We start from the raw sequence: 18,401 nt of genomic DNA on the forward strand, positions 1-18,401 counted from the left end.
GACTCAGATGGAAGGCTGTATATTTATTTTACACAGAATAGTGGCACACCAGAGCGAGTCCCGCACCTGTGTTTACATTAGTCATCATGCTGCTCAAAATCACATAAAAGTAAATGTAGCTTTTAATCCTGCACACATAATATTGTCAACTGCTCAGAGAATATAATAAATTAAGGAAATGTTCATATGTGATATGTTCAGATATTGATCTTGGAGGGCCAGCTCTAATAAAACCTAGTGCTATTTGCATAGGATATCTCTGAAAGACCTGGTTCACAAGGTGTTTTAAGTGTACAGCCCAGTGAGTTGGGGTGTGAGAGCAAGTATGGATGTGAATTGGTTTAGTATATGCCAGCACTAAAATAGGCTATTTTGAACATCATTGTTCAGTGTATAGCATTTTCTTTGCATTAAGCTATCCCAAACATTGCCTGCACTGTCAGTCCTGCACTCTGTCTCTATAGACCCATTGACCTGTATTCCACTTTCTAAATACATACCAATAGACTAGAACAATGAGGAATGCCATCAGAAGTATGTAGACACATCTGTGGTCAAGGCCTAAAGGTCCACATCGGATTTACTGAGGGCTTTATAAAGGAAACCTCTGCCATTGCTGACCTCTGTCCAAGAATTCAATTTGTCTGGCTGTCTGAGACACCAATACTTTCCGATTCACTGATCATGAACAAGCTTGTGGATTAGAAAGAATGATGTCAGAATTCTCAATTTTCTTGCTTGTTTAATGGCAGTGTCTCAAAATTACTGGAGCCCATAGAATGATTTTACATCCAAGCCAATAGCATTTTTAGAAGGAGAGGTCCGCAGTGGCATCATTCATATTTTCTCAGAAAAGGTTTCCTTAAAAAAGCGCTGTAGCACTTTGGGTTATACAATTTTACTTTTCTGACCAACTGCAATGGAGTATTTTAAATAAGTCCTTGCATAAAGATGCAGTACTTGTGGGTATGAGCCCCCCCAAAAATAGCTTAAATTGCATATATTGTTCATTATTGGTTGTCTTATTGGTTGCTTAGGAAGACAATTTGAACAAAAGTCATCATCTGCTCAGATATCATTGGGATGGGAAATTTATTTATTATTTTTTTTTTCCCACAAAAAAAATTTTGTAAAGAGAAAAAAGATTACAATGTTTACAAACAAAGTACGTAAGACAATAATTCCAATACACTGAGTAATAACATACTTTCGTACAGCGAAGCAAGTAACATCAATTGCTAAGTATTTCAAAGCCAAGTATACAGAGTGGATCTCTGCAAGAGAGATACTGTATGGTTGTACTAGGTTTGGTCATTTATAGTGTTTACTATAAGAATAATATTTCTGTCTGGTGCTAATAGAGGATAGGGAGCTATCTCTGAATCAAGGTGGGGGTCAAAAACTTAGCATGGTAACAACTGATTCTGAGCATACATTTTTGACTGTATGTCGTATGGTTAAGCCAATCAAGAGAAATTTAGTTTTATGTTGATAATATCTAATCATGGAAAAAGTCAACATGTGACTTTTCTGCATGTTGGAAGATTTTTCAGCTAACATTGACGATATAGGGTGCTGATAAATGGGGAGTACACAGAATGGTCAGGGTGGAAAGTGGGGTCCCCCAGGGCTCTGTGCTGGGACCAATCATATTTAATTTGTTCATAAATTACCTGGAGGATGGGGTAAACAGTTAAATCTCTGTATTTGCAGATTATACTAAGCTAAGCAGGGCAGTAACTTTTCCACCAGTTGTGGAAACCCTGCAAGAATATCTAAACAAATTAATGGGGTAGGCAACTACATGGCAAATTATGTTTAATGTGGAGAAATTTAAAATTATGCATTTGGGTGGCAAAAATATGAATGCAATTTACTAACTGGGGGGAGAACCTCTGGGGGGAATCAAGGATGGAAAAGGACCTGGGGGTCCTAGTAGATGATGGGCTCAGCAATGTCATGCAATGCCACACTGCTGCTAACAAAGCAATCAGAATATTGGCATGCATTAAAAAAAGGATTAACTCCAGAGATAAAGCAATAATTCTCCCAGTCTACAAGACTCTGGTCCGGCCTCACCTGTCCAGTTCTGGGCACCAGTCCTCAGGAAGGATGTACTGGAAATGGAGCGAGTACAGAGAAGGGCAACTAAGCTAATAAAGGGTCTGGAGGATATTAGTTTTGAAGAAAGGTTACGAACATTGAATTTATTCTCTCTGGAGAAGAGACGCTTGAGAGAAGATATGAGTTTAATTTACAAATACCATACCGGTTACCCAACAATAGGGAAAAAAATGTTTCCGTGGAAGGGAGTTTAATAAGACATATGGCCACTCATTAAGATTAGAATAAAAGAGGTTTAACCTTAGAGGGTTCTTTACTGTAAGCAAGTGACAAGCATTCACTTCCATAGGCGGTGGTTTCAGCGCGGGGCATCGATAGTTTCAAAAAACGATTCGATAAGCACCTGAATAACCGCAACTTACATGGATATACAATGTAATACTGACATATAATCTCACACATAGGTTGGACTTGATGGACTTGTGTCTTTTTTCAACCTCACCTACTATGTAACTATATTGATCTCATTGGTATACTCATTATTATTTATTTTTGTAACAAATAAAGTACTCAAATATTATACGCGTATGGTTTTTGCATTTTTGAAGAACATCAGTATGCCTCGTTCTGAATGGTCTTGTTTCTCGAGATATACTGTTTTCGTAGAACTTCCTATCATAATTGATCACAAAATCTTAAGTTAATGACTAGTAATGATTTTCAAGCAAATTTTCAAAGATCACCATCTCTCAACTAAAGCGCAACTTTGTTTCTGAATTCCACTATATTAGCAGTTAATTAATGAATGGCATAATGTAAATTGTCAGCAGTCTGCAAGAATGAAATATGAGGCAAAATAGAACATATTTGGCAGCGCCAGTTGGCTTCCTCCCTCTCACTGTAATATATCATAGTGTACATGCATGGAATAATTTTATCAGAATTCTAATTAAACAGTCCTCGTAAATTACTTTCTCTGCATTGCTTCAAGGTGATTCTGTATACAAATGAGCTTTCTGCTCATCTTCTTTCTCCACTGGTGGATTTGGCCAAACAGAAAGCAAAATGGCCACCTCTGCTTTTCGGATCTTTATGACCATTCACAAGGACTGGAGTTAGCCCACTCACCTACTCAACTTTATTTTTCGAAGCTGCATTAAAATAGCTTAAATTTGACCGATTGCCATAGGGAATATGGACTGTTATGCATTTTAATAATTAGGACCCTAATTTTCTCCTTCTGACATATGCTTATTTTTAGGTTTTGTACAGATGCAGATTATTTGCATCATTACCAGATGTCTACTAATTCACTGTATTGAAGACAAATGGTAAATGAGGACCTGATTTCCTTATTATCATTTCACGCTATAAATGGATACTGACTTTTTTAATATATTTTATTGATACTGTCATCGTATTTCTTAGCAATTTATAGTCGAGTATACATTAAAGCTATATGCAGTATTAACTATACAGATTTTTACAGGAAACAGATGATAAGTTGGTCATGCTTATTAGAGATTACAGTCTAATAGCCTGTTGACATTTGTGAAGCACCTGCTAAAGTTCTTGTGAACCTCTATAACTAGTCAGGTGCTTTAAGCACTTTGACATTAGCTTGAGAATTTGACATTAGCTTGAGGGGGACTTGGCGCTTGGTTAAATACTGTACATGCTGCGTTCTATCACAGGTGTATGTAAAATGCTTTATCTGCTTGGTAGACACCTTGGACACTAACTACATCTATCCCACTACTGTGTGTAGTACTTATATATAATTTTTCATGAGCACACCTTTCCTCTGAAGTTTATTTATAAAATAAATACAGTAATCACCAATATCAATCCAAGTTATCCGATTAACGTTTTGGAACCGTAATGTCTTTGCCTTGATAGAGGAACCATAAACAGTACTCTAATTATTTTGATTTGATATTGATGCCTAGTGCCTACTAGGTTTTTCAATAAAATAATTTTTTTGCACATAAGAGAAAATTGAGTACTGTCCGTGATACTTTTTTTTATTTGCACTAACATACAATTCTTCAGGACAAGCTTTCGGGGTATGTCCCCTTCTTCAAGGTTGCACTAATACGCCTACATTCACGTCAAGTTTGCACATAAGGAAAGTGTGCTGGTAAAGATTATATTATTGAAACATCCATTATTTTTTGTGTAGCTATAGAGTAGAGGCTCCTATCCTTTTTATGATTACAGATCCTCAATAGATGGCCCATTAAGTCCCCTTCCTCTTCACCAGACTATTAAAATGATCCCCATCCCAAGTCCTTCACAAGATGTCAGTAGTTTGGCTCATGTTACATTTTTATTTATGGATAGCTAGAAACAGAAAACATAAAGATAAATCATATTAATTTGATCATAAAATAAATAAATATGAATACAAAAGCTAGCTACAACTGGTGAGATTTTTATTGTCGATTTGGTGCAATCAATACATGAAATCGAGGTCTAGCTAATGACAATGTCACATGTCATCTGCCACAAATCAATTTCTCTGCTTTGATTCCAGGTTCAATAATGCAGAGATTCTTTTTTTTTTTTTCCTATACACCCTCATTTGGTTCTCCTACTCCCTGCTATAAACTATCAGACATGTGACTGGTGCATCCATTTATTTCGAATTACATGTCTGTTACACCTTCATTTAAGCCCATCAACTGCACCTTCAGATTAATCAGTCTCTGAAATGTCTACATACTCATATGTTTAAATATTTTCTTTTCCTATACTATCGTAAACCAGTAATAACAATCAGTATGTCAGTTTAAATTATGAATACATGTACAGTGATGCAAAAAACAAGATTGTCCCAGGATTTCCACATTGAACTTTAGCTATTATTATACCGGGGTTGTAATAACTGTGTTGCATGTGGCAAATAAAATGTGCCTTTTATCTTACCGACATGCAAATTTTTGTTTTAGACTTGAGCTACTAAATTAGAAACACACATAGATGGCAGTTATCTCAAAAATCTTAATTGTGCTGCTAGCAGAATGTTACAGCTATGCTAATATAATTATTTTTTCCTCAACAGTTTTGAGAGATGACTTCAGACAAAACCCTTCAGATGTGATGGTAGCAGTGGGAGAACCAGCCGTCATGGAATGTCAGCCTCCTCGAGGTCATCCCGAGCCAACAATATCATGGAGAAAAGACGGGACGCCAATTAGCGACAAAGATGAAAGAATAACAGTAAGTAATATAGCCTGTATGCTTAGGTTTTATTGTCTCTAAGATTATTTTTTTTTTAAAGGGTGAGGGTAATGCCTTCTTAATCATATATACTCAATTACCCAGTGTTCTGCTAGAAAATGTCTGTGCAGTACATACTCCTGGAGTAAGCCTATACCTCTACCTGAATGTTTGAGGCGCCCGAAATGATGTAAGCCGGGTGCATAGTCATGTAATATGTACAACCTAAATTCCAAAAAAGATTAGACGCTGTGTAGAATCTACATAAAAACAGAATGCAACCTGTAATGACCTCTGTGTATACACTTGTTATTACGCTGACCTCTCCTCGAGGAAGTACCCTGTAACTCTTTTCATTACATGTTTTTTCTACCTTGGTAATTCAAAACTTAAACAAGAAAAGAAAAACAGAATGGAGTTTGCTCTTCTCCAATGATCAGATTTGTTATGACAAATCCCCCCCCCCCCCGCACGGCCTTTCACTGGGAAGGTCAGTGTGCTGCTGTTTCTTCTTTCCTAGCTCTTATGCAGTTTAGAGCAGAGGGAATGTGATCACTTATAAAAAAAAGGGAAAAGGTATTTATAATGTTTTTTTTTTTTTATATCGATGCACACATTTTTAGTCTTTTATTTGTATTTTAACTAAATAGGTTGTTTTACAAGGTGAGGGTGTACAATCATTTTAACCAAACAACTGAACAATGAGATCTAAAGGTGTCAGTATGAAAATGTATGATAACATCACAATATTTAGCATAATATAACTCCACCCCTATTCCAATCTCTGCATCGAAGGGTCAGAGCAGCATAGTATTCCTAATCCTCTGTAGAATTCATCCTATTTGCTGCACAGTCTGTTCAGGTCTGACATAGTAATAAACAGTTGGGTCGCATTGTAGTGCCACATGAATTCAGTGGATTCCAACTTGTAAAATTATAAGCAAAAATTGCCAGAAAAAGCCTGGTAGACAAGTGGTTAAACTAATAGGCTTATTTATAAAGAAATTGAATAAAAATGTTCTCCTTTTTTGTTGTTTTTCTTTCGTAATTTTTTCACCCTTTTCACCTTTTTCTACTTAAATAAAATGTCATGTTTTGTGATAAAAAAAAACACAACATTTTTAAAAATGTAATTTAAAATGACTGTGTGTGGGGAAAATGTTGTTTTATGTCTTCTGAAAAACGACAAAAAAATTCGAACATGCTTCAATTTTTTATGTCGTTTTTCAAAACGTTGTTTTTTGTGTCATAAAAAATGACCGTGTGTGGGCTAAAACGACGTTTAAAATTATGTTTTTAAACCCGCGCATGCTCAGAAGCAAGTTATGATGCGAGCTTGAATGGAACAGAGTGCCGCCATACGTGCTGAACGTAACCACGCTTTGCTAGAGCATTTTGAAAAAACGATGGTGTGTAGGCAACGTCGTTTTTTAAAATGAAGTTTGAAAAACTTCGTTTTTTTTCATGAGAAAAAAATAACGTTTTTTTACAAGACAAAAAACGACCGTGTGTACGCGGCATTACAGTTATTTGATTTGCCTGACATTTCACTGTATTAAATTATTGCATTTACAGAAAAAAATATTTTATTTTAAATAATTTATAAGCAGGTAGCAATTACTCCTCCCACAATAAACTATTTATAGGATTTATTAGACAAAAAAAGTAGATTGTGGGATCATGGGAGATTCTCACGCAGTAGTTCACATGCTTACACTGTTATTTATTTACTGCCACTTTTTACATTTTTAATTGATCAATGTAATGGCAATGGTTATCAGTTCACCAAGATGAGGGTAGCATTTTTCTTCTATCATAAGACAAAAATAATTAATTCTTGCATGAACTACAACTCTTTTTCAGGGAGTCTAGTACCCATCAGCCCTAAGCTGCACAGGATTCCCCAAGTAACACATATTCTAATTAAAATGATTGAGAAACTCCAAATCGGTGACTTGTCCCTTATCAGCAAAATGAAGTAATGCTGTTCGTAATTCCGAGACAGATGGTACAAGCAAAAAAGCACAGTATTAGAGTCTGCAATTTCCAAAGCATATGGATCAACATCTTGATGCACTGTTTCCGTATAATCAAAAATACTTATCAACAAATCAGCACACTTACACTTTTTCCTGTTTAATTGCATCATTTTCAGAATTGGTAATTGCGCAAATGAAGCATAGGGTAGGATTATTGCCATAAATGCTGTGCTTACCTACAAATATCCCCTTAAAAATGTTATCTTTAATATTTTTTTATTTTTTTGTTATTATTTGTAGTTTTCAATTTTGTTTTACTTTTATTTTTTATTTGACGTTTTATTTTGTTATATTTACACTGTTTCTTTCATTTTTTTTGATCCAAGGTATGTAAAAATTTAATCATCCCTTGTAATAGAAATAAGGATGACATGTCCTCTTTATGGAGAGATCCCAGATCTCTTCTTTACCTATAAAAGCAAAAGCTAAACATTTTTTTTGAATCTCTTGCTTTAAAAAAAAAGGACTTCCAGCCTGCACTAGAAGTGGTGTCATGACATCACTCCAGTCCTCCAAGGCCATAGAGGCAATCAAAGAGTATCTAGTCTTTTTGATTGCTTATTGGAGCAGCCGGCCACACCATCAGATAATTTTTCTGGCACACCGGTTGAAACGGTAAGCCTAGAAAACACAGATGGGGGAGGGGGGGCGTTCCAACGGCTCATGAATACGTAAGTATTGCGGTCAGCAAGTGGTAACTCTAGTTGTGGGGTACCCCTCGGTGTAAAAGCCACATTTTTGTTTTGTGATGTTTGATCCACCTACATTTTACATTTTGATACACCCCCTTCCACCCCCCCTTAACCACTTCAATACTGGACACTTTCGCCCCCTTCCTTCCCAGACCAATTTACAGCTTTCAGTGCTCTCGCACTTTCAATGTCAATTGGGCTGTCATGCAACGCTGTACTCAAATACATTTTTTATAATTTTGTTCACACAAATAGAGTTTTCTTTTGGTGGTATTTATTTACAACTCCATTTTCTATTTTTTGTGATATAAGCGAAAAAACTGCAGAAATTTGGAAAAAAAAATATATTTTTTTCTATTTTAAAAGAAATGCAATAAAATCGAATTTTGTCATAAATTTAAGCCAAAATGTATTCTGCTACATGTTTTTGGTAAAAAAAAATCCTGTTAAGTGTATAATAATTCTATTTAAATAAAAAAGAATGGATGAAAAAAAAGTGTATAATAATTGGTTTGTGTGATCACGGACATATGTACGCAAATGATCATTAGGACATATGATTTTACTGATACATATGTGGGAGAACAGGTGTTTTTACTGTGTGGGGACATGTGTGTGGGGACACTATTTTGGGTACTTGTGTGTTAACGTTGTGCATAGTGCATTTTTTATACAACTAAATAGATCAGGCCATAATGAGGGACAAATGAGGAGGAAAGAGGGACAGAGGGTCTTTGCTCCAAATCAGGGACAGTCCCTCGAAATCAGGGACAGCTGGGAACTATAGTATTGCTATTACAACGCTAATGTAATAACATGAAAGTGTATGCTGTGACTGGAGAACCTCTTTAAGAACACAGCACAACACATTTGAAAACACAAGTCAACCCACGTTGGTGTGTTATACTGTGATCGGACCATAAAAATGGCTTGGCCACATAAAATAGAAAAAGCAGGCCCATGGCAGAGAAAGTGTTAATATTTTTAAAAAGAACCATTAAGATTCATTTTGTGATAATGTGGGATAGCTGGTAGAAATTCTATAGGTAAAAAAAAAATCACTGATAAAGTAAAAAATTCCTTTGAAAGGTATGTAAATAAACATGCCCAGCCTTCATGTTCTCTAATGTGGTTTAGCGTCTCTGCAGTAATGAGGTTAAAAAGTGTTTTTCTCCCACCTGTTAGAACAAAGACACAACTCAGATCAAAGGCAAATATGCCACGCATAACACCTGTAATGTTGGAAGAATGTAATCGTCGGCTCAGTGTTCTAGTAAAAATCTGATTTAATTCCTTCAAATAATGGCCTTCCATCCTTTCCTTTGTTATAATGGACTTCTCCATTATTCCATAATCTTGTTTGACACCATGGGACATATTAACTAAGCGATAAGACCCGAGACAGCAATCATCAGCTAGGAAGGGTTAAACAAATAGGTCCAAAAGATAACTGATTACAGCCAGTTAATAAACTGGAAAGTCCCTTGGTGGCAGAACAAGCTCAGACAATACATTGTGGGGAAGATTTATACTTTGTTAAACCAAAGCTTGCAAAATACACATTCTTCATGTGTGGGGTTCAAAATCTGCTCTGCCAATTTCACTTCTCTGGAAACCTTCCATGATGATTGAAAGTTTATCCAATTTTTACAAAAATCATCTGTTTCAGGTGATCAATGGCAAAACAGAATACAAACATAGTAAATTACAACACCTATGCCTAAAACAACTTTATAATAGCTACATGGTGGATTCTAACACCTACATTTATTACAATGAGTACATGGAGGATTATAAAGATTATAACACCTATAAATATTACCTATTTTACCTATACCCATGAGTGGACATGCACCGCCTGTCCTATACCTATACCTATGCAACACCCAGGGGCGGACTGACAACTCACGGGGCCCCCGGGCAATAGAAGATTATGGGGCCCCCGGGCTTACAGATGGCCACCACGCCAGGAGGCAGTGCAGAGGCGGGGCAGCTAAAATCTCAGGATTTTCACATCAAAAGCATGTCAGTTTCGGACATATCAGGGACAGATGTAAAAAAAAAACACAGATTTTTACATACTGTCCCTGGTTTTACTGAGCCTGGCAACCCTGATGGGGCCCCCTAGTGGCATGGGGCCCTCAGGCAGTGCCCGAGTGACTCAATGGTCAGTCCGCCCCTGGCAACACCTATACCTATAACACCTATTATATTACTTGCAGTATACCCATGAGTGGATTATAACACCTACACCTATGTAGGGGTCCTGTATCCTGATAGGACAGCCGGGGCAGTATGAAAACTCCTCCTACAAGCTTTAACCAGGCACTGATAGAAGTCACAAGACTGCTATTTACTGCTGATGAGAAAAGGAATCAGCAGTTTATATTTACTAAAACTATTGCATCTCCATGTTCTGTGTATCGTGGGAGACCAGATGTAGTGAATGCAGGGTCCTGGGTTTAGTAACACTTTAATACCACTTTAACCTGGATTTCAACTTTAATGTGAACCTTTCAGTACTTCATTAGCCTACATGAAAACCTTCCTGGCATGTTCTACATACAGACATACTGCAAAAATATAACTGAAAAAAAAAAAAAAGAAATATCCGAGATAGCAAGCAAGTGTGACTGTGAGCCAGGCTTTCTCGTCCAACATCAGTGCCTGACCTCCCAATGCGCTTTTGGAAGAATGGGCAAACATTCCCATAGACACACTCCTAAACCTTGTGGACAGCCTTCCCAGAAGAGCTGAAGCTGTTATAGCTGCAAGAGGGGTCAACCCAATATTAAACCTTATGGACTAAGACTGGGATGTCATTAAAGTTTATGTGCGTGTAAAGCAGACGTCCCAATACTTTTTATAATATAGTGTATTTTTATTCTTCTCCAGTCTAGTCACCTGATCCTGCAGTTCCAGCTCTTGTGTCAGTGAGTGACTGCTACAGGGGAGAGGATGGAGGGCAGACTTTGGCAGCCTATGAGTGATGCCATGGCTCCTGAATTTCATAGCTGTTGTCAAGCACTCATTTACTTAGAGCTGCAGATCACATGACTGGACCGCATGTGTTGTGTGCAGATGCGGGCCGTTTGCTGCACAGCTTCATTCGCTTTATTAGGTAGTGCCTACCAAGGGTAAAATAAATGTTGCAGCTACAAATCACAGCACCACAGCTGCAGCATGCGTACATCCTTGGCCGCTCCCTTCCCAGCTAATGGGGAGCAGTTGAGGGAAAAATGTGGCTCTACCACAGGGTTTTACAGCCCCTCCCAGCTGCAGGTGTAAATGAGCCCTTGAAAACAATTTTATGAAAAATAGACTACAGTGCGATTAAGTAGTGGATGTGTATGGATTATTTTTGGAGAATAAAGATATTATTTAGTGTCACTTTCAGGCAGGGCTCAAGTCCTGCGGGAACGCGTGGGAACGGAGTTCCTGCACTTTTTTCACAGCAGGAACGCAGTTCCCTTTGCAGGACTAGAGCAGCCGAGAGCAGCCGAGCTGCCTGAGCCAATCCTTCACTAAGCGGCGATGCCCAGCTAGAGTCACTGTCAGGGGCAGGCGAACCTTAGTAATCCTTTGTTACTGGCTGCTGCCTGTATATGGATTCATCGGGTAATGTGGGGTATTCCGTCACTTCCTCGATGCCGCAATGTCTCCAGGGAGCTTTTGTCATTGTTCCCAGGAGACATTGCAGAGGTCGTTATCACGGGATTTAGAAAGAACTTGCTTAAAAAAAAAATATGCGGTTTAGTAATTATGCATATGAGCGTATCATTTTGTTTTTTTGGTGGGGGAGTGGATCTTGGGTGGGAGTTCCCACACTTTTTTCCCCAGGACTTGACCCCTGCTTTCAGGGCTCTTTTTATAAATAATCCATAGCAAATGCCTCAGTATTCACAACGCTGTTGCAAATGATCCTCATAATGTGTCTAACATGTTTATTTCTTATGACTGACAGCTCCATCTAGTGGACATAATGTGGTATTTTTCTGAAATACTTTAATCAGAAAAATACTGCATTATGGCCACTAGATGGAGCTGGCGGTCATAGGAAAGACACATGTTCTAACACAAATTTAACACAACACTGTGTGAATGCTAAGATACTTAGCTATTTTTTTTTTAAATGAATAAACCTCTAAATGTCACCTAATATGACAGTTAATAAATATAAAGCGATAATAAAAAAAAAGGAAACAACACATATTCATGTTGTACAGTCTTAAATGACATATTTAGTTGTTTGTTACACTCTGCTAAACTCTTGGGCCCCTTTATATAAGATGAAAAGAAGCTTATCTAGAGAATCTGCCAGAATATGAGGCTAAAACAAATCAACTCGTAAAATCTTTTACTGATCATAAAAAAAGGACTGCCCTTTGCTGTAAACCATCTCATTCTCTGTGCTAGATGGCTGTTTAACTTTGAGTTTGTTCCCCTTTGCAGACCCCATTTTGCAGGCAGTCGGTTCCACCAGCGAAAGCTTCACACATGGGTGAATTATTTGATCTCGCCCTGTGATATTTGTGCCATGCTAATGGCTCCAGCGGTGCTTTGCATCCGACAGCCATTTGAATTGGATCACAACCTGTACAAAGCCATAACCAGCTTTAGAAGAATCTGCTGTGCCCTCTTCAAACTCGCTTCCCTCTTATCCTCTGCTCTCACCTTTTGATATGTCACCGGCTTATCTCCAGGACAAAGCCTATTAACATTTGAATAACTTTCATTATGGACTACAGTGAGAGATAGCATGAGCAGTTTAGAGGAGACAAAGACAAGATAGAGGAGTTTTAGCTTTTTGCAAGCGCAGTGAGCTTTGAAACCTTTCTTTGCACTATGAAGTAATGAATGTTTAGAAGTTAGCAGCCTAAGAAGTCCCGGCAAACAGTGTTTATCACAGCGCTTGCATGGGTGGGTTCTTTTTTATTTATTTTTATTTATTTTTTATTTTCCAAGTTCCAGGGTTGATACCTCCATCCATTAGTTTTATGAGTTACACAGTTGAAGGGGTTGTAAAGGTATATATATATATATATATATATATATATATATATATATATATATATATATATATTTTTTTTAATAACAAACATGTCATACTTACCTCCGCTGTGTAGTTCGTTTTGCACAGAGTGGCCCCAATCCTGGTTTCCTGGGGTCCCTCGGTGGCTGTCTCGGCTCCTCCCAGCAAGAGCTAACCCCCTTCTTGGGAAGTGATGCCCCAAAAGGGAAGATACAGCCGGCGACTTTAGCCACAGACTGCATCACTCGGCCCCGCCCCCGGCGCACCACGTCATTGATTTGATTGACAGCAGCGGGAGTCAATGGCTGCGCTCCTATCAATCTCCAATGACGAGTCTCCTCAAGCTGGGGGAAACCATCGCAGGAACGAGCCCACTGAGTTTCGTGGCTTAGGTAAGTAAAACGGGGCGCTGGGGGGCCTGAGAGTGCAAGGTGTTTTTTCACCTTAATGCATAGGATGCATTAAGGTGACAAAACATGAAGCTTTACAACCCCTTTAAAGCTAACCCTAACCCCAGCCACCCCCTCAAAAAAAATATATATATGCATTTTTGTTTTGCCAGTGAACATTGCTGCATGCAATAATCGCATGTTAAATCCAGGAGGTTGGCTGTGCCCAAGTTGATCGATAAATGAACTTGAGTACATTCAGCCTGTCCATACATGGTTCAAATCTCAAACTGACTATTTGAATCTTCTGTGGCTGGCTTAAAAGGTAAGAAATATATATATATTTTAGGCATAGTGGGAACAAAAAATACGTAGCATCCTTTAGCTTAAGTATGCTAGTGTATAGATTTTTGTTGTTGTTAGAGAAGGTAAATTTATGCAGGCTTGTCTGGCAGCCAAGCCTGTCTGTGTTTTTTTCCTGGGTTGGGCAGAGATCCAGGGAGGGCCGGGTGACTCAGCTTCACTGAGACCACCCCCCAACTTCTAGAACTTACTGTAAACTTCTAGAAGAATGGGAGGGGAAGTAAGGTGGAGATGCCACAAGCATTTATGAGGGCCCTGACCAATCCCCAGCGGATGGGTTGGCTGGGGGCAGGCTCCCTCAAATACTCAGGGTCAGCCCAGCTGTTGCATTTTGAAGTTTCAACAAAAGTGTAGCTTTAAATACATTTTCCAATTCTGTTTTTAATAAAATATTGCTTAAAGGGGTTGTAAAGCTTTGTGTTTTTTCACCTTAATGCATCCTATGCATTAAAGTGAAAAAACACCTTGCACTCTCCGCCCCCCCCCCCCCAGCCCCCGTTTTACTTACCTGAGCCCCGAATCTCCGTGGGCGCAACCACGCAGTGCTTTCCTCCAGCTCTTGTGAGCTCTTCATTGGATGATTGATAGCAGTGCAGCCATTGGCTCCCACTGCTGTCAATCAAATCAATTACGCATTGCGCCAGGGGGCGGGGCCGAGTGATACACTAGACGGCTATGGCCGCCGACTGTATCACACGGGAGTGCACCCGCAAGCCAACTCCCTTGGGAGAGAGCTTTCCTGAGGAGGGTTAGCTCTTGCGGGGAGGGGCCAAGACAGCCGCCGAGGGACCCCAGAAGACGAGGATCGGGGACACTGTGCAAAACGAACTGCACAGTGGAGGTAAGTATGGTATGTTTGTGAAAAATAAAATAAAATGAAACCTTTACAACCCCTTTAATTCAGTTAGTTGTTCATGTGTCCTTCGTAAAGTTTATTTAGGAATGCATTTTAATGATTAAAACACATCTTTCCATTGAATTTACCTCCTTTTTATATAAACATCTTTCAAGCTATTTTTATAAGTGGACAGCTTTAATGTTCTACATGAAAAATTCCTATCAACAATGTGTGATGTTTCAAAACTGCAAGAACGAGGACACTCATTGTGAATGGGTTTCACGCAGTTCAAGATAAAATGTAAACAGAGTGGATTTTATCAAATGCTAGGAACAGATGGAACCACCGAAATGTACTGATTTCTGAAATAGTGATTTTTCTTTTGAAGTGCTGCTAGGGGGATATCGCTGAAGCTTGTTGCAGAACGGGTTCCTTTTGTTACTCAGTTTCTGATTCTTCTAGTTATGAACCTTACTACCTTGTCCAGCAATGGTGTCACATTCAATTGGATGTAACAGTTGTTACTATTAATGTACTGTAAAAATGTCTTATATGTTCTGAATGGGGGTGAAATTCAAACCGTAGTTTGAGTCAGATCGTTCTCCCCCAAAGAGTCTCCGAGAGATATAGAAAGTGTGTATTGTCCACCTCTAGCTGTCCACTTCTAGTTGAAATATTAGTAAGTTAAGTACATTTTTATATAAAGTAGTTTGATGCCTATTTCCATGGAAAGCAAAAATTCTCTCTTGTAGAAGGGCTGCCCCCACACTGCAATAAATTGCTTATTTATGTCTAGGGTACCAGAAAAAGTAGTTTTACGTACCTGATTCTTCGCTTTCCCAGCTGCTGTTGCTTTTACATACTCCCCTACACTCCGGCTTGTGGACTATGCCTTGGTGTCCTCACATTCTATGGGCTATAGCCTCATACTTGGTGATGTCAGAGGACCTGCAACTTCTGAAGTTTAGGGGAGAAAATGCTGCAGGCTAGTAGAGGGAACCTAAAGGAACAGGAATAATGTAAAATAAAATTTCTGGTGCCCAGGCCTAAACAAGCATGGCAAAAGAGAATTTTCTATTTCCATTGGAGTTCAGCTTTAATTTACAAAGAAAATGTGCCATGTGCAGTAACTCAATATTCGATTTTCACTTCCTGCAGTCAGATCAGTAAAAGATCCGTTCTGGTGATTGTGGCACTCCACTTTATTCTTTGCTTTATTATTTACAGCTAGTAGCGTGGACCATGAACTTGTGTGCTCCAGTGAAAATGTTTAATTGTCCTCGTTATTCTCTATGACAATTATTTTCCCCACTTCCTGCACCAGTGGCAGTGGTCACCAATTTAATGAGAGCAGACTACTACTCTTCCCAAATAATTTGCTTGTCCCTTTCATATCACGTGAATATTTTAGTCTTAGTACCAATGCATAGGGACTATATAATGAGATTTGGGCTTGTGTTGATAGCATCAGTTTGACATTCGTTTAGGACACATTGTAGATAATTCACAAACCATTGACAGGTGCATTTGACCTGTGTTTGACCTCTTCAACAGACACATACAGTTTCAACCGAGGAGTTTCTCCTGCAGAGCCATTGGGGGTTATTTACGAAAGGCAAATCCACTTTGCACTACAAGTGCAAACTACAAGTGCAAAGTGCATTTGAAATTGCACTGTAGATCCGAGGAGGACATGCAAGGGTAATAAAAAACAACATGTTAGCTTGCACATGATTGGATTATAAAATCAGCAGAGCTTCCCCTCATTTCAGATCTACCCCTCAGATTTACAGCAACTGCACTTCCAAGTGCACTTTCAGTGCAATTTCAAGTGCACTTTGCACTTGTAGTTTGCACTTGTAGTACAAAGTAGATTTGCCTTTCGTTAATAACCCCCTTTGTGTTCTCCCAGCAGGTTGGGAGGGGGGAGAGAAAGCATATAACGTCCAGGAGGCTGGTTGTACCCACGTGGATGAATAAATCAACTTGGGTACATCTAGCCTGAACATACATGGTTCGAGTTTCAGACGGTTCTAGTACTAATACATAGGAATTATAAGATGGGCTTTGGGCTTGTGTTGATGGCATCAGTTTAATATGAGTTTAGGACACATCTTAGATAATTCCGAATCCATTGGCAGGTGCATTTGACCAGCGTTTGACCTCTTTTTGACTTGCATTTCATAGACTTGTATGGGTATGCAATACCCAACTGGCATTAAGTATAGTGGTCAGAAAGCTGACTGTTACTACTACTTAGGAGAACAGGGCACAGTCTACTAGTAGTCAATGTAACCACATCATTCGCCAATAGCGTTCCTACTTTATGTTTTAGGTAGGAGTGGGCAGATTTACTGTATGCTATGTATGATAACATTTTCATTGAATGGACACACATGTGTGTTATCAGTTCACGAGTGATACCAGTAAATTATGTTCTGAGTATGGGCCTCTTGACAGAACATCAGTGAGGTGTCACATAGGAAGCGTAAAGATGTGGCTGGAAAATAATCAAATTGTACATTTCTAGGACATTGCTATAAATGATTGTTTATTGCAATGTGTTGTTTTGGACACCAGGCAGATTTGTTCATTAGGAAAACAAGGAGGCTTTAGTACTACTTTAAGATGTCTAGCTATGACTATGACTGTGATTGTAAGGATCAGAAACAAAAGCTTTTGTGAATTCTGGGTCTACTTTATCATTAATATTCCCATAAAGAAACCTCTAAAAGACACTTAATCAGCGGTTCCCATTCGCTTATTATGAACTGTGTGCTGATTAAACAGTCCTCCTGTGTTTGGATTAAGGAGAAAGATTTTTGATGAGAATGTTAATGTGACTTTGGTCAGGCAGAAGTTTCTTTACCGCTCCGCACAGATAAATGATGTGTGCCGCAGACAATCTGCTTCAGTTGCTTGAGGACGATAACCTCCGAGGTGTACGAATACCATTGTGGTGAATGATTCTTGAAAGACTTCCTGTGTATCAAATCATTTAAATCAACTGACACGCTTAGGGGCATAGAAACATCGACATGCCAGACAGCAAGTTCAGTGTGAGTTCATCTACTACTGATCATGAGATGGTGAACTTCAAAGCCGACTCTTCACAGTACAGGAGACAAAAACAGGAGACACTTTTTTATTTAATCCTTGTAGCTGTAAAATGTCCACGTGTTACCGTTTATCTTTTTCAAGAAGAATTTTACTAAGCACAATATAAAATGGCCATATAATAAAACACCATTACTATTAAAAAAATAAATAAAAAATAAAAACTTCTGTGATGAAAAAAGTTTGCTGGTTATGGTTTCCTCATTCCTTTCAAGCCTCGTACACACGATTGGATAGCTGATGGAATCTAATCCGATGGATTTTTTCATCAGATATATGATGAAGCTGACTTTCATCAGTCTTGCCTACACACCATCAGTCAGAAATCTGACCGTGCCAAAACGTGGTGACGTAAAACACTACGACGTGCTAAGAAAAATGAAATTCAATGCTTCTGAGCATGCGTCAACTTGATACTGAGCATACGTGGATTTTTGACCGATGGGCTTCCAGACAGACGACCGTTTTTTTTTATCGTTTTTTTATCCATAGGAAAAATTAAAAAAATGTCCAATTTTTTTTCACCGATGGAAAACAAACCGATGGGGCCCACACGCGATCGGTTTGTCCGATGAAAACAGTCCATCGGTACAGGGCTTAACTCTCAGAAAGGTGTGTACAAATGTTGGTTTTTTAATCCACTCT

The 18,401-nt window shown here is 38.6% G+C and overlaps 1 protein-coding gene across 8 annotated transcripts in view; it reads left to right on the forward strand.

The window, feature by feature from the left end:
* The window catches only part of ROBO1 (roundabout guidance receptor 1), a 1,468,549-nt gene that overhangs the window by 1,275,435 nt on the left and 174,713 nt on the right, over positions 1-18,401 (forward strand). For all 8 annotated transcript variants that reach the window (XM_040338766.1, XM_040338761.1, XM_040338765.1 and 5 more), the window contains one exon: positions 5,129-5,286. In XM_040338766.1, the coding sequence (XP_040194700.1) occupies positions 5,129-5,286 (158 nt within the window). The remainder of the gene's footprint in view (positions 1-5,128; positions 5,287-18,401) is intronic.

Source organism: Rana temporaria, chromosome 2, assembly GCF_905171775.1.
Source record: "Rana temporaria chromosome 2, aRanTem1.1, whole genome shotgun sequence".
Lineage (NCBI taxonomy): Eukaryota > Metazoa > Chordata > Amphibia > Anura > Ranidae > Rana > Rana temporaria.